Here is a 20,665-nt window from a genome sequence, read left to right as displayed (position 1 = left end):
AATTACCTTTATTTTAATAAGTAAAACAATTTTTTTTTATTATTTAAATTTATCTAAAGTTTTACTCAAAGTACTTATATTATTAACTAATATACTTCCTGATTTTTACACTTTATTTGAAAAATAGATTTTTTTTTATAGTTTTATTTCCTAAAACATATCATTATGAAGATTATGCTCTTTTTACAGAATACCTCCAATATGTAAACCATTTAAGTGTTAGATAACACTTTTTTAGTGTGTTAATTGTTGTTATTTTATTATATTTAGGTGAAGGATTTAGTGTTTGAATATATTGTAAATGAAATGCGTCCATTAAGAACTTGTGAAAAAAAAAGTTTCAAAAGGTTAATTTTAGGACTTACTGGATCAAATGATGTTAATATAGTTCCAAGCAGAAAACAGTTATTAAAACAATTGGATTTAAAATATGAACTATACGTTTCAATGCTAACCAATTTAGTTGCAAAAAAAGACTATATTTGTGCAACAGCCGATATATGGAGTGCCATTAATCGAAGTTACATGGGTATACACTATTTCTTATGCACACTATTAATATTGATTATTTTATAATTAATTATAATTTATTTGTAGGAATGACTTGTCACTTCATAGACGAAGAAACATATTTTCGCCAATCATATGTCATTGGTTGTATAGGTACGCATAAAAGGAAGCCACAACTATCAAAATATTACTGAAGTTATAATAGACATTACAAAAACTTACAAAATTGATCTATCAAAAATAACACATATTGTCACAGATAATGCTTCTAACTTTGGTAAAGCATTCAGAGTATTCTCTTCTCTTCCACCTCATGAAAAAGCAAGTACAAGTGATGTGGGGAATTTTGATGAAAGTAGTTCTGACTGCTCAGACTTGGATCCAGAAAGAGTTAATTTGAATAATTTGTGAACTTTGTAATCAAACCTAGCCAACAATGGCTGTTTTTTTTTTACCTCAGCATATGCTATGTTGTGCACGTACTTTAAACTTGATTGCAGCCAGTGATATTTCTAAAATTTCTAACAATGATTACAACAAAATTTCTAAGTCAACTTTTAATAAATTAACAAACTTTTGGAATTTAGCTAGTAGAAGTACAGCAGCATCGGACACAATATATGACATTTGCAAGTGTAAGTTCCCAGTTCCTGTGATAACTAGATGGAATTCACTGTATGATGCAACACAAAAAATTTCTAATCATAAAGAAAATGTATGTATATTATTTGAAAAATTACATTTGCCTAAATTAAAAGTTAGTGAGTGGGCATTTATCGAAGAATATTGCAATGTAATGAAACCATTAGCTTTTTCCTTGGATAAATTACAGGGTGAAAAGAAGAGGTTCTTGGGTTATGTTGCCCCCACGCTTTTAGTTTTAAGAAAATTGTTAATACAGTCCAACCAGTTAACATATTGTAAACCGTTAAATCTCGCAATTGTGTCTAGTCTTGAAAAACGATTTAGTTTTTTATATAACTTAAGTGAACCAAAAAGCAAAAGTTTTATAATAGCATCAATCAGTCATCCAAAATTCAAAATGGATTGGGTACCTGTTCGGTATAAAGATCTTTGTAAAAAAATATTTAACGATGAATGCAATTTATTTGATGTCTTCTTTAGTTACTACAAATTCTGACTCTGCAGATGACAGTGATAATATTAGTGATAAAGAGTTTTATAGTAATGTATGTGATCAAAGTTCAAATAATTATTCTCCAGATGAAGAAATAAATGTACAAGTATTAAAATATTTAAATTCAAAAAAAAAGAGCTACAAATGTTAAATAATTATCCTGTAGTTAAAATATTTTTGAAGTACAACACAACCCTTCCATCATCAGCACCTGTAGAAAGATTCTTGGTGATCTTGGTGATATAACATTTAATAAATTATTGTGTTGCCGATCTAAACAATAAATTTATTATTATTTTTATATATATTTGCAAAAGAAAGCATTTTTATACTCTGTTAATATGTTATTTTAATCTTACTATAAAATAATTCATTAATTTTTTTTCAATATAATAATATGTTTGTATACTGTTTTTATATTTATATAATATAAATATGTAATGTTAAAAGTACCTATATTGTTTAATGATATTTTTATATTTGTACACAAGCCAGAAGAATCCCAATAAAAACTAATTTCAAGTCTTAAAAAACGTATCTCAAACTAAAGTTGGTATAATATTTTATTATAACTAGAACTGAGTATGAGTATAAGCACAAGGTGGTGTATTAATTTTTAAAATTTAAAATGATGTATTATTTTTTATTATTATTATATTCAATAATTATAGTTAATTTGAATTTACTTCAACTTCATAGAAAATATGGATATATTAAAACATTTAACCTATCTATTAATTAGATAGGTATCACTTCACATAATCACATGTATTATTTTAAATTTATTATTTATATATAAGGTGAAAATAAAGAGTTCATTAAATATAGTTGCGTGTAACAAGATACTTTTTTTTTGCATAATTGAGAATATTTTATTATGTTATTTTTAACTTGATTGGAATATTGTAATAAAAATACAGTTATTTTAATTTTCAATTAATATTATAAATTTAAATATTGAGGTAATGCCTTATACACTAAGGTAACTATAGATAAAAATTATTTTATTTATCTATATCTAGATAAAAGTGATTTTATCTATCTATATCTAGATAAATTTAAGTTTAGATATCTTATCTATATCTAGATATTTTATTTTTATCTAAGCACAACACTGATGACGAATATATTAATGTAAGTACATACATATTATTATTATTTGGTATATCATTAATATTTTAATTTAAAATATGATACTATAAATTTAGGAACTTTATACCAACAAAAAAAAATGGGCTGCAGCAGAATTTAAAAACAAACACAAAATCAAAAAAACAGAAAGCATCAATGTCATACACGATTAGCCAAAATACTGATGATGAAGATGCCAATGTAATTACACCATTATTAATATTATAAAACACTGTAAAATTATAAATATAATAATATAGATTTAGGAACATTATGGTAACCAAAAAAATAATAAAAGGAAAATGCAGAATTTTAAAAACAAACACGAAATCAAAAAAAAAACAGAAAGCATCAACGTCATACACGGCCAACCAAAATACTGATGATAAAGATACTAATGTAAGTACATCATTATTATTATTATATCATTTATATTTTAATTTAACCACATTGAACGCATCAAAATTGAAAACATAATAATATAAATTGAGGAACTTTTGGGTAATCAAAAAAACGAAAAAAGTCAAATGCTGAATTTAAAAAAAACCGCGACCATTAGTTTTTCTATCTTTTTTTTTTATAATTAACTAATTTATCAATAAGATTATAATACCATTTGTTTTAAAAAATATTAATATATTTGTATATGTTATATAATTATCAATTGACTATATTTAAATAATGATATTACAATGAAACCTCGGTATCTCGAAGTCGTAAGGGACCACAAAAAAATTCGACATATCAAAACTTCGAGTTAGAGAGGGAATTTAAAACATAAATAAAATTTGAAATGAAAATGTTTTATTATTGGGAAAAATGTGTATTTATAATATAGAATGTATTTATACATTCAATATATATTATGTATTAGCCCGGGTAACAATTTTGGTGTACTAATGGTTCAAACATAATATTATTACGTTCTCTGCACTGTTCAAATCCTGGTCTCTACACCGACCTATGAGAAGTTTGAATACGGGTTTTTTACATTAGGTGAACTGTGTTCAATGTATGTGCAAAAGTCTGGTTAAAAACCGTCCATTGGTCTATATTATACGGTGCGTTGCTGGTGCAACCGTGTCTATATTAGACAGTGCATAGTTGGTCCGACAGTCTATGGTGTCTATGGTTAACGGATCTTGTTCGGTGCACACGGTAAAAAATTAACCGTGCATATTTGGTGTACCTGTCTAAATCTAAACCATTATATGGTATATATACTGCTTTCAAATACCTATTATAGGTTCATATATAATTATTATATATAAAGAGATAGATAGCTTATAATATGATGTAATTCAGCATTTAAGCTTCACTATAATAGTATAATGTCTGTTATACAGATGAGTTGTTATCCATTTTAAATAAAATAGATTACTTACGAGCACCTATTATATTTAATAAAATATTCACTGCAAATAGTCCTAATATTTAAAGCATAAATATATATACATATACATGGGCGTTCCTACGGAGGGGGGATATTTCGCTTCCCATGGCCTTTTTTTAGTGCCAAATAATAGGTATTGACTATTGTTTTTTTTATTTCTTTGCAATTAATTTGTATATCCCCTTCAATGAAGAATCCCAAGAATGCCACTGTATATTTATATTTAAACAATAGACCCTGCTGCATCCATCAATACAATATCTATTTGAAGGTTCAATTGGATTTGGATCCCCCCCCCCCAAATTAAATTTCTTCTACATTCTGCATAATATGTTTAAAATGATGAATATAACATAAATATTTTACTGTAATGAGTATTATTTTTGTTACATATTATTATATACAATATGTTAAAATTTAGATACAATATTGACTAAAACTGTAATATACAAAATTTGGGTGCTCTTCAAATAAAATATCCATTTCATAAAATGCTATACAGACATTATTAAATTGTACATATGAATCAATAAGTTATAAAATATCTATCATTTGACTCTCCAAATATAACAGTGTTTGAAAAGTCAAAAAGTTTAATACTAAAAAATATTCAATTAATATTAATAGCTGTTGTCAAACACCTTAACATCCTAGTTACTTTAGAATTTATATATGTGTGACTATAGTATCTTATATAAATATTGTAGAAGTACCATTTTTTTCATTCGTATTACCTCAAATAAAAAAAACAATAAATATAAAATTGACGTTCGGCAGTGGTACATGCATCAATTTATGACACAATTATCAGTTCCATGGCAAATGACGTCAATTGGTATAGAACCAACACTAACAGTAGAAAATGAATAACTTTTTTAAAACGTATAAGTGTATGTATTTCACTATTTCATCAATATTATAGATAATGTAATAAAAGGTAATATAACCAAATATACATCAAAGTATAACATTAATTGACCCATGTTTTCTTATTTATTATAATAAAATAATACATTTCTGAAACTAGCATTTGTAAAATTATTATTGACTTTTTTGAGCTATTTATAGGCAGTTGACATTTTTTATTTTTCTTGGTTTTTTTTTTTAAATGTCTATAAAAATAATTTGGATGGCCAAAAATTGTTTAAAATGTAATGTAACGTTTATCATAAGTTCTACTTATAGCCATTAAAAAAAATCAAAAATCGTATGTCACAACTTTTTTTTATAAGCGTATAAGGATCAAATTTTTACGAAATTGATAAAATCGCGAACATTTTAAGTTATTTTGTAGTTGAAAATGCATTTAATTTTAAGTATAAATACCTAAGGTTTGAAACTGATACATAGTTCTCCATAAGTTTTTCTTCAAACATCTGTAAAAAAAACTACCACACTAAACTAATATTTATTTACGTGCGTTTGAAATTTAAACTTTTACGAAATCACGTAAAACAACGATTTAGCCGCAAACGATTTCTGATATTTGTTTTTAAAAAAGAACTATTATAAACTATTTTATGTGCAATACCTATAATTATTAATATTATATATATAATAAATATCAATTGGTAAGGTTAAATATGAAACTTTAATAAATACATGCCAACATACAGTTAATAGACACATTCACTTTGAGGCATTCTTAAGGTTTGTAATTATACAATTTATAATATTATTTCGGTATTAATATATTATTCTTAATATTTATTTATTGATAGGTAATTGATTCTTTATTATTTATCTATTTACTTACCAAATTTGAAAACGATTCTCTTCCTATGATAGATCGTTTCCAGAATACTTCAGCTGAAGAAAACCATGCAAGCTTTGGCTTGTATACATCATTTGCACCGGCACCACTTTTTTTTGATTTTTGAACCTTTTGCAATTCCTTGCGGTAGGTATCACGTAAACTTTTTATTTTTTTTTTCAAAGAATCAAGTGATCCTGGCAAATCTAACATGTGTAAGTTGTCTAATAGTTTGTTGTACGACACTTCTTTAAAATTTCTATTTAAATAGTCTTTCGACGTAACGTTCCACAAACAAGGATAATTTTGAAAAACGTTTAAAAATGTTATTATTTGTTTTGTAGTCCACTTTAACTCAGACATTATTAATAACTTTAATTATACTAATTAAAAATTATAAAAAAATCACAACTAAAACAACTTCACAAAAAAAACACGTGCCTTCTCGTTGCTGATAGACGCAATAGTGGTCAGATTGCGCTGCCGGCTGGTGCCAGCGGTCACGTGATTGATTATTCGCCGCTGCCTCCTACCAAAAGTTAAACATGTCCAACTTCGTCAGCAGCTGACAAATACTCGCCGGCTGGTGACGCCAGCGCTGAATTTTGTTGTCACACCAAGCTGATCGACGGCTGGCAGAAGCGGCTTCTTCAACTCGCGGCTGGCAACCAGCATAATGTGACCCGTGCTTTACAACAAAATAAGAAAATGGCTAGGTAGGCACATGATAAATCGAGTGAATACCAATGTTGTAAAAATTTGAACTTTCAAACACTCATAAAAATTCTATTTTAGTTTCTGGTAGAGATAATTTTTTTATAAAATTAGACAAACTTACGAGAAATCTTGTATTAAATTTTTAAATTTTAGATTTAAAAAGAAAATTTTTTATGAATTTTTAACAAAATAATTTGCACATTTTCTTCATTTGTCCGTATTTTATATTTTGTCAAAATTCGAACTTTAAATGCTTATAAAAAAAATTGTGATTACTGACTATATATAAAATGTATTATTAATATTTTTCAATTATTATAATTTATATAAGGCGCCTCGTCCTTAATTTTTAAGTTTTTATTACCCAACAAATAACATTTGATTGACATTCATAGAAAAAAAACTTAAAAAATTGGAAACTTAAAAAGTAAATAGTTAAAAAATAATTTAAGTATTTTAAAAATGTTATCGATCTTAGAAACGATATTTATAATTTTATTAAAGAATAAAATTCTATAATATAAACAACTAGGTAAAATGCCTTGTATCTATGGTAATTTGTTTTAGAGTTACACCAAAAACCAAAATTGATTTTATGATTTTGTCATATACCGATTTTGCGTGAAAATATCTGTTTTCCCTGTTCTTTAGAAATTTACTAGGAATTTTTAATTTTGACCTTCCCAATGTACCAACTTGTTTTCGTGTATGTCATCATGGTTTGAAGGAGTAGAAATAATGCTTTAATTTTTGACTTCAGCCCCTCTTTGAAATGGAAAATGAATCTAAATGATACTTTGGTGAGTTAAAATTTCCAGTAGTTTCAAAAACGTCAAATAAAAACCTAAAAAAGGAACGGAAAAACGGGAATTTTTAAGCATAATCAATTTTTGGAAATATCGATTTTTTTATTTTGCTGTAACACAAAAAATCATTTTAAATACTTGAAATTTTCACCAAGTCTAAATATTTTGACTTTTTTAAGCTATTTATTGACAATAGAAAATTTCGATGTATCTATATCTAAGTTTTTTTGTTTGAAATGCCAATAAAAAAAATTTGGCATTTCAAAAAATTTTTAAAATAGATATAATACTGCAAGGTTTATAATAAGTTGCACTTAGCGTAGTAAAAAAATATTCAAAAATTGTTGTTTATAAGCTAAGCATTTAAAGTTCTAATGTTTACTAAATATGTCAAAATCGAGAAAATTTGCAAGGAATTTTTAAGTTGAAAATTCATAATGTTTTAGTGATTTATATCGAAAACCCAATACAAGGTTCTCTATAAAATTTTCTTCAAATCATCACTGTAAAAAAAAAACTCCAGCGACAATGTAGAAAAAAATGTACGAGCGTATGAAATTAAATATTTAACGAAACAGCGTAAAATAATAACGATATGTCAATATATTACAATTTAAATATAGCTAATAATATAATATAATCCTAGACTGACAAATTATCTCCATCATCATTCAGAATCGATTTCGTATACAATAATGATACCTGTCATTGCATTCAAATTTAACACATCCATTATAGTGACCTACTCTCCATCACTACTATACAGCAGAGCGATACTCGCTTTTCCACCCTTTTTAAATTTAAATACGGAAATTGTTTTACAAATTTTAATTATTTAAAATAGTAAATATGTTAACGGCAAATCAACGTTAATATATTTTAAATATTTTTGTTTTGTTGTTGTGTTTGATTTTCAATAACTCAAGTTAACATTTTTTAGCCCCCGCACCATAAAAAACCCCTGGCTACGCCTCTACATTAAAATGTTGATAACTCGAAATATTTGTAGTTAGTCAAATTATTTTTTTCCCCGTGAATTTTGTGTTTTTCATTATTACATAGCAGACAAATATTTTCAATATCGTTACTATTATTTATAGAATAGCTGCAATTATCAGAATGAATATTTCTTTTACATAATATACTACATTGGAGTTCACTACCTGATTTTTCACTAACACTGCAGATATTATTTATGTCAATATTTTTTTTTCTTTGAAGGTATATTGTCAAAATTATGTTCTGAATTGTCTTGTAAAATATTTTCAAAATCTTCTTCACTTGATAATTTTTGAATAATTTCGGCAGGTAAGTTTGTAGAACTAAGACCTACCTTCGGTTCAATGCCAAACAAGGCTCGATAGGCAAACGACCTAAAATTCGATGATGTGAAATGTTTTTTTGCCATTGTACAAAATAAACTCCGATTGACCACTTGGTACTTTTATTGTCTACGACCCAAGCTCGTAACATGTTTTCAACATCTTGATTTGATCTTTCTACAGATCCCTGACTCTGAGGGTGCTGTGGCCGCCCATGTACTATTTTACATTCAGGCCACAATTCTGCCAATTCTTCAATTATTTTTGCTGTAAATTCTCGCCCATTATCAGACTGAAGTATTTGAGGTGCTCCTTGTTCCAAAAAATTTTTTAAAAGTTCGTGTGCAACTTCGGTGGCTCGTTTTGAAGTAAGTGGTCGAAGATATAAATATTTGGTTGCGTGATCCTGATAGTTCATGACCCATTTAAAATTTCCATCGGGTGTTGATTGGAGGGCGAATGTAAGTTCCTACACGAGACCTAGCAGGTAAACAAGATACATATGTTAGTTCCTACACGATAAAATAAGGTACATGTGTAAGTTCCTACACAGTAAAAAGCAGGTACATGTGTAAGTTCCTACACAGTAAAAAACAGGTACATGTGTAAGTTCCTACACGGTAAAAAAGGTACGCGTGCAAGCTCCTACACTAAGTATGTTAAAAGTTATCAATCTAATATTAGTTATATCATATTCTAATACTGTCAAACATTTTAGCCCTTTATTCTATATAATATATAATTCTTTATAATATTTAATAATTTACCTTATAAATATTATCAATTTAATAATTTTAAAAATAATAATTGTAATAATATAATAATAATTCGTAATTTATTGTAAAAAAAAATATACAAATAAGGCATTCTATATAATATTTAATAATTTACCTAATAAATATTATCAATTTAATAATTTTAATATAATAAAACAATAAGAAAAAAATATTATATTTTATGAGGTTTATTTCTGAAGCTTAAAGCTTTAACGTAGTCATATTGATTAATTTTTTTAGTTGAATATTCTTTTATTTTTTGATTTATACAATTTTCTTTTTTGGCATGTTTTTGACTTATTTTAATTACTACGTTACTACCAGTTGTTCTTATTTTTATATATGTATTAACTTGAAATAATCTGAGAATTTCGATAATTTTAAAAATATGCGGATGTCGATGATAAAAATTTGAATTAAAATCCGAATGAAAACTTTCACATGCGTTTGTACTGTGCAATCCACCTATTGCGGATTGTTATACCTCCTGACGTCGAAAGTCTGATGTCGTATAGTAGGGGAAAAGTTTAAGTCGAACGAAGTGTTATAACGTCCTATCTTTTGGGAAAATCGATTTATACATAACTAAATCGCTTAGGTAGGCAATCCGACTGCGTCGAATTGCAGACTATGTGGGCGCAAATTATGAAATCTGAATTTTTTATTTGCTAAAAATTGAATATGCTTTAAGTGTGACCATACACCTCAGGTAGGCAATCGCGGAAAATGTGAGTATTATAAGTTATTATAAGTGAAATAATCCACAATACATTTATTACATCATGTTGTAAAAGTGTTATACTTTTTGGTCTTGAAACTTGAGTTATTAGTAATTTTGCATAAAACGCTGATGAAGCTTGGATGTTGTTATTAATTGTCTTTTCAATGTATTATATACTATCCTTAGAATAGAAAATTAACCATAGAATATACACTATTTTAATATACCAAATTTATTCAAAGAATTAAATATTGGTGTGCATACCCGATCTATATAACATTAATAAATACATTATAGCACTGTCTCTTAAAATATTTTCTAAGTATTCCATACATACACATATTGTGTTTCATCAGGTAGGTACCAATCTTTTTTACAATATAATAAATATTATATAATATATACTATAAATAATATAATATAACATACTCAGTGGTAGTCAATAAGTACTATTACAAAAAACATAATAACAAAGCTGATACCAAAACATATATATTTAACACTTGCAATATTCAAAAAAAAAATTAGTACATAAATATTAAAATACTGCTTTTTATTAGTCGAGTAATAAAAAAAATATGCCGACGTTGCCAGCAAAATCATATAAAAATAAAAAAAACATTGGAAAAAAAAATGCAAAAAATGATTTGCAGTGTTATAAATAAAAGTGCCGCCGGGAAAGTCGCCGGAGCGGGATTCGATCTCGTTACACTATCCTAATCCTATCCTAATGCCTAATCCTATCTTGAGCACTTAAACCGTTTCCGAACCGTCACTGAATTCGCGATATACATCGTTTTACTCGTTTAATTCGTATTTCATTACACACACACAGACATTCTCGTTAATTTTCTTTTGAATATATTTTTAATCGATATCCATTTTATGTGTATTTTATTTATATTTATTATATATATACAGTGTTGGGTAGTAACGTAACGAAAGTAACACATTACTGTAACGCCGTTACTTTGTTTGAAACGCGTTACGTAATTTAATTACAATTATTTTCAAGTAACGAAAATGTAATGAAAATTACTTTTGATGAGTAATTTACATAGTATAACGCGTTACAGTTTTAAATTATTTAGTACCTATTGCGAATTTCAAAAAAAAAAAAACTTAAAAATATAATGTCTAATGCGGGTATTATTTAATATACAAGTGGTTAATTATTATACGTTCCTAATGTTCTTATTAACTATTGTCTATTATTAAGCATAAACTATACGTCTGTACATGCACTAAAAATAAATATTGATGGATAACCAATGATAAATCGAATTATTTACATTGCAGTGTTATAAATAATTATTATTGCTGTTTGGCATTTTACAAGAAACGGTGAAATTATTATTTATTAATATATTATGATGTTATTTATAAACTATTATTAGAATTTTATTTTCATAAAATATTTAATAATACGATTACACGGGACAAGGCCGAGTGCTGTTATTCCTTATTTTGTGTCAGTCGATACTCGACAGTTACCCGTTGAACCGTATTGTAAGATTATTTTTTCGAACAAATTCTTATGAGTGATACTAACATCCACGAACATGGATTGTGATGAAAATGAACGTATGAACCTGCTCCTACCTTGGCTGACTTACGATAAGTATTTTGAAATGTTAAAGCAATCCGAAAATGGAAAAAATATTCTTGTAAAATGTAAATTATGTGTGGGTAATTCAAAACCATTATCAACATCCAAGATAAGTTCATCAAATTTGAAGAAACATTTAAAAGTAAGTAACAACTAACATTCAAACTATTTATACTTCACCATTTTTCTTTAAATAATATAATAGTTTTTATTGAACCCAGCGACCAGCCTTTTAGCCTTAATTACATATAAAAATTATTAATTATTAAGAGTATGATAAAAATTTAAATTTTTACAGGCTAAACATAATATTGATATAAACAAGTCAATGGATACTCGAATTACCGCGGAAAACATTAATAAGCGTGCGCTAGATGAAGATGACGTATCAAAAAAGAATAAACAACTGTCCATCATAAATGCATTTTCTCAACCACCAACTATTAATCAAGGTATGTTATTAAAATATAATTTTTTAATATTTAACAATGTTACCTACATATTATATTAAACTAGTTACATATTTTTAAAAATTGTCCTACCTATTTAATTCAATAAAAATTATTTACCTAACACTACTATAGGTTTATACTATGTTTATAACAATTTAAGACATGTTATTTTAAATTTAAAGTATTTTTAGTTTAAACATCATAAGAGATAAGAATCAGTTGTATTAAGAATAAACATAGAAAAATATCCAAATAATATGATTATGCCCAGTGTTAGCATAGACAATCAAATAATTATTTTTAACTATTTTTCAATAGAATCATTTAATAATAAACTAGATAAATTATAAAATAATTAGCTGATTAATGATTATAAATAATTAACTATAAATTAAATAGACTGATATTTTATATTTTCTTACACCAATACACCATTGTCTAAAGTATTAAAAAATTATAATTAAATTGTTAATTACATATACACATTGGTTGTTACTTTGAAAAAAAAAATTCAAATATTTTAAGTATATAGGTAGGTAGTTGATAATTATGATGGTTATTTTATATAAATATAATACAACCTTATTATGATCACCTGTAATAATTATGAGTTATAATTTTATTTATTTATTATTTTCATAATTTATGACGTTAAAAAATTGTCAAACAATACATAATATGTATTATTATTATGTATTATTAATATTATTTTTTTAAATACATTTTATATTTTTTAGAAGTATTAGATACTATGATTACTGAGTTTGTGATTATGGGAAATCATCCATTTAGTATAGTAGAAGAAGTAAAATTTCGAGATATTATTGCTAAAGGCTTTCCTAAAAGAAAGTGTATTTATCGGAAAACTCTCATGCATAAAATATCTACAACAGCTATTAATATGAGAGACTCATTAAAAAATAAATTAACGTCAACATCTGTAAAATATGTATGTGTTACTACTGATGGTTGGTCTGTTTACAAAAGGTAAATTTAAAAACAAAATAAAATTTTAAGTGTAAAATTTGACTTAAATTGTTATTATTATTTGTACAGAAGCTACATTGGAATGACTGTTCATTGGTTCAATTACACAACTTTATTAAGAGAGTCTGCAGTTTTAGCATGTAAAAGGATTAAAGGAAGGCACACATATGATGTTATTACAAAAATGATTTGTAAAGTATTCTGCGAATATGGCATCACAAATAAAGTTACTAGAGTTGTGACGGATAATGGATCAAATTTTGTTAAAGCATTTCGGTAAGCATAACCTTTATCTACCTACCTATGTTGTATTTTAAATTGTTTAGATTTTTCATTGTAATAATTAAATAAAAATGCATTTATTATTTTTAACTTGTATTAAATAGTAATTGATAAATATATTTTTTTATTGATTTAATTTGATAAATTAGTAATTACTTACTATTTTATAAATATATAAATAAATTGATCATTAAAAACTTAGCTATATTTATTAATCTTGATTAATATGAATAAAAAACAAACACATTTTATATAATAGCATTGAGTATAGATAGTATAGTATTATATATTATATAGTATCTATACTCAATGATAATAGTCAATTATTAATTTTAAGTGAATAATTAAATGAAAATATTTGATTTAAGAGGCCGTTCTGGTAGCGAAAAATCGACCGTAAAAACATGCTTTCGTACTTCCCATTTTCCTCAGCTCTCAATAGTCGTAGAAACATGATTTATACACCAAAATAAACTTGAGAAGTTCCTCTAGATGATCTCGTTCCAGATTTTTGATATCTTTTTTTTTCTATTTTATATGATTTTTTAAAAATTTTGAAAATTTTGAAAATTTCAAATGCAAATATCTCCGGTTTTAAAAAAAATTCAAAAATCTGGAACGAGATCATCTAGAGGAACTTCTCAAGTTTATTTTGGTGTATAAATCATGTTTCTACGACTACTGAGAGCTGAGGAAAATGGGAAGTACGAAAACATGTTTTTGGTTAAAAAATCATAAATTTACAGTCGTCATGTGCTGCTCTGCTAAGTATAGCGGCAGCGTTCGAGAACAGTGTTCATGCCACCACCCCGCGCGCGACTGCAGCCGTACCGCACCGTAGGTTTAAACTGGTTTTCATATCGCAGTTTATAAATAAATATTGTCAATACGATAACAATTATGTTGGTGACCGAATAATATTTTAACCGATATCGAATTTTATATTTCGTGTATTATTATTTATTATTCTGCACGCCGTATTAAAGATCTCACGTTATCATAAAATTATTATAATTTGTTTAATAAAAGTACGATTTGAATAATTATTTTTTTAATCTTGAAGAGAATTTGATGATTTAGTTAATTTTATTTACGCTGAACCACATATGAAAAAAAAAAATATGAAATTTAAATCGATATAACAAAAAAACACCTTAGGTACCTACAATCTGCACGGTTACATATGAATAAATAATAGCCTGTTGAATAAAGTGACAAATGTAATTAATGTACTTACGATATAACTCGATAACTTATAATAGTCTAAATAATAAGCGATTTAAATCCCTAATTATATTAATTATTTTTTCATAAATCAGTCAAATACTGTAATTATTTTTAATTAGGTACGTCTATTACAGATTATTTATGTATTAAATTTAATAATAACAAATAAACAAATTTAAGCCAATTCAAAATATGACAAAACTAGTTGACACCAATATACATTTTTTTTTTTAATTATTAATTAAATAATTATATTTACAACCAATATAATATACTATAAGTACATTTGATACGAGAATGAGAAGCACTCGAGTACAAAATAAATCGTCAAATCGTATAAAATATTAAAATAATAAAGCTATGTAGTTATAATTTAACAGAATATTATATGTATACCATAATATGATAATATATTGTAGTAATTACTAATTATTGTTATAATATATATATTTTTTTAAATATTAGAAACGGTTTTATTTATTTTTAATTTTTTAATTTTCGCTTTTTTTGTTTTTATATTTTCCAAAATATGTTGAGGATCTAAAATTTTGAAAATTACCAAAAAATGTGTATTTAGATATTACCTATCTCCTCCCAAAAACTCCATACCAATCTGAAGTCACTGGACTTATAAAAAGAAACACAATGTCATATTGTAATTCACATTGACTTATTTTATTGGCTTTTGGTAATTTTTTTTTAGAGTAATAATAGGTATCACATATGAAAATTTAGTTAGGTACAAACTATAAATTCTTCGAAAACCAAATACAATATACAAATTAAACTTCATAGAAAATATAAACAAGTTAATTTGGCATATTTAACTGTGCAATCAATATAAATTGATTAAATTAAAATTGAATTATTTTTTACAAAATATTAATAATCATACAATTTATTATAAAAAAATACTTAGACACAATTTTTTTTTTTTAATATGTATTTGCAGTTAAGCTCTACACAGGGCCGTTTTCAGCTTTTTTGAGGCCCTGGACAGTGAATTTATTTAATTTAATTTATTCGCAAAGTAAAAATGCTTAAACAATTTAAAACAATGCTCTTTATAAGTTATTTATTTCTCAATTACGAAATATCGAAAAATGTATTTTCAGAATTTTTTTACTAGTGTTTTAAGTTAGTATTTTGATAAAATTCATTAAAATCTCAAAAATATATAAACTATATAATAAGAAATTTATAAAAATGTCTTCACAAACAATTTTGATATTTTGTAATACTCATTTTTTAAAATAAATAATACTCGTAAATAAATAAAATAACAGTAGGTACCTATATATGTATACTTGAAATTTTCACCAAATGTTTATATTATTATTTTTATTATAAAATACAATTTTCAAAATTCTTTAACTCTTTTTGAACTACTTATATAGGCGTGACAAATATTCATCTATTTAATTTTTTTTCTTCCATAAATGGTTCAACATTTTTAAACATTTAATACAAGATCCTAAATAACTTAATTTTTTATGTGTATAAAAATATAAAATACATAAGCGCAATTTTTTATAAATGCATTTGAAGTTTAAGCTTCATTTTAGTCCCTTTAATTGTGTTTATGCATTTAATCGACTTAAATACTAAATAATCCTAAAAATATTTAAAGTTTACCTAATTGTTTCCCATGATGAACGCACGATAGTTAATTATTAGCACCAGTCACTATTTTTTTGTAAATTTTGCTACTACACACTTTTTTTTTTTATTTGCATATCAAGACAATATCAGGGTTATCACTAGTAAAGATAAACTTTTTTTCGTCTATTTGTCATTTGTTATTGCACACAAAGATAAGGGCTGATCAGCACCTAAGAAAAAGGTTCTACAACAGGTTTGATTATACCACAGAAAATTCTTTAATCTATTCTGTGATTATACCTTGGAATTGTGCCTTGAGGATTGAATTAAAATAAAAACGAATTAAATTATATAATCCTTATTTAATTATTAAAAAAAATATTCGTGTTTTATAAAAATATTGTTTTGGATACGAGTTGCTAAAATTGTCCTCATTCAAGAACTCTGATTTTTTTTTTTTTGATATCGGTTTTTGTTTTTAATATATTCATTTTACGTACGGAGATGATTTGTCAGTCTATACTCTATAGGATAATTAGTATAGGATATATTATATGATAACTTATATTTAAATAATTGTGATGTACAATATTTTACTTGATTTCGTAAACAAATTAATTTCATATGCTCATAAAAATTTTTCTATATTGATGCTGGAATTTTTTTTATAGTTATTTGAAGAAAAAGTTATGGATAACCTTTTGTTGTGTTTTTTTAACCTTAGATATAAATTATTACAAAAATTTTATGAATTTTCAACTTCAAAATGCCTTGCAAATGTTCGCAATTTTGATATATTTTGTAAACATTTGAACTTTTAATGCTTATAAGCAAAAAATGTGACTAACGATTTTTGATTTTTTTTTTTTACTACCATAAGAACAACTTATAATAAACCTTATATTAAATTTTAAAGATTTTTTGAAAGCCGAATTTGTTTTATCGATATTTCAAGAAAAAAATTCCTGTTTTCCGTTACTTTTTCAAGGTTTTTCCTGACGCTTTTGAAAACTACTACACAGCATATTTTACTTTTGACCACAAAGTACCAACTAGATTCAATTTCCTTTTCAAAGAGGGACTGAAGTCAAAAATCAAAGCACTATTACTACTCTAAAACGTGATGACAGACACAAAAATAAAAATAATAAAAACATTCATATACGTTCGTAAACATAATAAAATAAAAATTTAATGAGAAAATAAGTGTGACAAAATTAAATTAGTATACCTAACAGTGATTCATGTTCAGGTTTAGTATCAGAGAATACCAAGGTATTCAATTTAAATATTTGATAGACAAAAACATTTTTGGAAAAATGGTGGAAGACAAATTTTTTAAATTATGGGGTTGATTTACGGCGTGTTGGGGCTAATGATGGGGATATTCTTCGTTGCAATAGTTATATTAACTATACTTGTGGACACATTTATGTATCAAACTTTTTGGCAAGACTTTTTTCTAGCATTACCTACCCATATAATTTAATACTTCGGTCTCATAAACACAGCTATAGGTACTTGTACATTAAAAATCAAGAGTTTGATGCGTTGGAAATAATAAACTTTCAGTGTCATAAAAAAAAAACAATAATTATCCGAATTTGTAGCATGAAATGGTTTAAAACCATCAAAATTAATAATGTATGTATTTATTTATATGAATGAATGTAGTGATTAATATATTGATTTGTTTAATTTGTATGTACATGTACATTTATTATATTTATAACTATAAATTAAATTGTAATTATATTTTATTCATAACGTTATATTAATCGATGGCAATAATTTATAAATTATTAGTATTATTAAATTGTTACTGATAGTTTTTTAAATAATAACTATATGTTGTAAAATAGCTTTTATAGTTTAGTTTAAGTATTTCCATACATATTTAGGGAACAGAAACTTCAATCAATAATACGATAAATAATATCGTAAAATTAGTTTATGAACGCGCAAGCGAGCGCGCGCTTATCAAATTCAAATTTCAAATTACCCCAGTAATATAAATACAAAATAGCATTGACGCGAAACGTTCTAGACGGCGGTCCGAGAAATAATAATGTGCCGCTCCTGAGACTATTGCGCGTAGCCCCTCTTTGGTAAAAGTGGGCGTGGTTACGGGTGACCGCCGCCGCGGCGATATGAAATTCAACGCCATCTCTTGAGCGTTGTATACGTTTCACTTTTACCAGAACGGCCTCTTAATGTAAATTTTTTTTTTTATTTATTACAGAGTTTTTGGGTCAGAGATGAAGACTGCAGCAGAAGTATGGTTGGACCAAATTGAACATGAAAATGATAACAGTGATGATAGTGATGGTGATGAAGATGCAGAAGATGGTATAGAAGTAATAGAACTGGATTCTATTTTAAATAATACTGATGATCAGGATATTGCATATAGTTTACCACCTCATCATAGATGTGCTAGCCATACCTTAAATCTTGTTGCTACAAAAGATAGCGAAAACGCATTGTCTAATGTATTATACAAGAAACAAGCAAGATCAACTTTCGGAAAGATGCAAGTACTTTGGAATAAACAGGATAGATCAAGTCAAGTTGCTGATGAAATTCATGATTCGCTCAATAAATACATTCAAATTCCTAATATGACCCGTTGGAACTCTACATTTAGAGCTGTTCAGTGTTTAAAAGACCAATTAAAGAAGGATGAAGAAAAAGTCCTAAAAATTTGTGATGTTGCAAACATACCAAGATTCGATAAAAAAGATAGAAATTTTATGACTGATTATTGCATAGTACGTATTATAATATTTAATTTTGATATTTATTATCATTTATTTTAAATAATTTTTCAACTTTTTATAGGTTATGGAACCCTTGGTAAAAGCACTCGATATTTTGCAAGGAGACAAATCAGTTTGTATGGGCTATCTTCTACCAACAATTAATTGGTTATCCAAACAATTAGAAGAATTGAGTTTAACTGGTGGTTGCTGCAAAGCTTTAGCTGCTGCTTGTGCCCAAGGTGTGGAAAAGAGGTTTAAAAATATGAAAAAAGATAGTACAATTATTTTAGCGGCAGTATCACATCCAAAATTTAAACTAAGATGGCTGAGCGGAGATGAAAAAAAGGAAGCAAATGATTTATTACAATTGGAAATTGATGCGACTCCAAATTTTGACATAAATGATGGAATTAGTTCAAAATTGCCTCAAGGTGAAGACGAATTTCTCTTCAATGATGAAGATGTTGAAGAACCATATCCAGAAATTGATCGATTTATAAAAGCTCCTTATACATCTGATCTCACCATGCTAAATTCAATGACAATAGTCAAAGATATTTTTATTAAATACAACACAGCTTTACCATCAAGTGCTTCTGTAGAGCGATTATTTAGTGTTGCAGGGGACATTTGTTCTAAGAAAAGATCACGTATGAGCGATAAAAACTTTGAAGACACTTTATTTTGTAAAGTAAATTTAAAAACAATAAATAAATAAATAATAATATTGTATAATAAAAATGAATAAAAAAAAAAGGTTTTTATTTATTTATTTATTTTTATATAGTGTTGTGAGTTGCGACAAAATAATAAACTTATCTAATATCTTTATTAGTAATGAGTAATGACCGAATATTCATATGTACAATTTATTACTTCTATTTTTAATAATTATAACTTAAAAGTTATAAGTAATTAATATTGTTAGGTATGTATTTATGTTATTAACTGTAGGTACATCTTTTTCAAATTATACCATATCTTCTGTAGGAAGTGTATTTCTAGTTCCTTTGCTTTTTAAATGATAATAGCTAAGCAATTAAAAAAAAAATTATAAAAAAAAAAAAAAAATGTAACGAGAAAGTAACGTAGTTACTTTTCTATTTGAAAAGTAAAGTAATTTCATTACAATTTTATTTGAGTAACGAGTAAAGTAACTTTATTACATTTCTCTCTAAGTAACGAGTAAAGTAACTTTATTACTTTTTAAAAGTAATTTACCCAACACTGTATATATATATATGTATTAAACGACTTTAGTCTCACGCCCAATCGCTCTTCGCGAACACACGACAGAATTTTGGTACGTATAATAAAAGCGTATTCTACGCGAATACGGAAAAACTCGGAAAAAGCTATAAAATCCGTAGAAAAGTGTGTAATATTAACATATAATAGTAATAATCGTATAGTCGTCCAACGTCGTCGGTTTGATAACCGGACTGGCACGATAACGGCGGGCCGCGGCGACCAGAGC

General features: G+C 26.2%; 3 protein-coding genes across 3 annotated transcripts; 2 read left to right on the top strand and 1 right to left on the bottom strand.

Moving 5' to 3' along the window:
* Positions 1 to 306: 306 nt before the first annotated feature.
* LOC132926131 (uncharacterized) lies at positions 307 to 921 on the top strand. The gene is given in 3 exon segments (XM_060990470.1): positions 307 to 529; positions 598 to 665; positions 667 to 921. Coding segments are annotated over 3 exon segments (546 nt in total).
* A 3,554-nt stretch (positions 922 to 4,475) lies between these two features.
* Positions 4,476 to 9,188, bottom strand: LOC132926130 (KRAB-A domain-containing protein 2-like). Its single transcript, XM_060990469.1, has 3 exons — positions 8,782 to 9,188; positions 5,929 to 6,184; positions 4,476 to 4,493 (listed from the first exon to the last, which is right to left on the bottom strand). Exons 1-3 carry the CDS (start codon positions 9,186 to 9,188, stop codon positions 4,476 to 4,478), a joined length of 681 nt encoding a protein of 226 aa, XP_060846452.1.
* A 3,898-nt stretch (positions 9,189 to 13,086) lies between these two features.
* On the top strand, positions 13,087 to 19,956 carry LOC132927531 (zinc finger BED domain-containing protein 4-like). Its single transcript, XM_060992074.1, has 4 exons — positions 13,087 to 13,315; positions 13,385 to 13,591; positions 18,669 to 19,197; positions 19,268 to 19,956. Exons 1-4 carry the CDS (start codon positions 13,101 to 13,103, stop codon positions 19,904 to 19,906), a joined length of 1,590 nt encoding a protein of 529 aa, XP_060848057.1. The 5' UTR covers positions 13,087 to 13,100; the 3' UTR covers positions 19,907 to 19,956.
* Positions 19,957 to 20,665: the final 709 nt, after the last annotated feature.

This window comes from Rhopalosiphum padi, chromosome 3 (assembly GCF_020882245.1).
Source record: "Rhopalosiphum padi isolate XX-2018 chromosome 3, ASM2088224v1, whole genome shotgun sequence".
Classification (NCBI taxonomy): Eukaryota; Metazoa; Arthropoda; class Insecta; order Hemiptera; family Aphididae; genus Rhopalosiphum; species Rhopalosiphum padi.
Note: the sequence above shows the minus strand (reverse complement) of the source record. Positions and strands in the feature narration are given on the sequence as shown.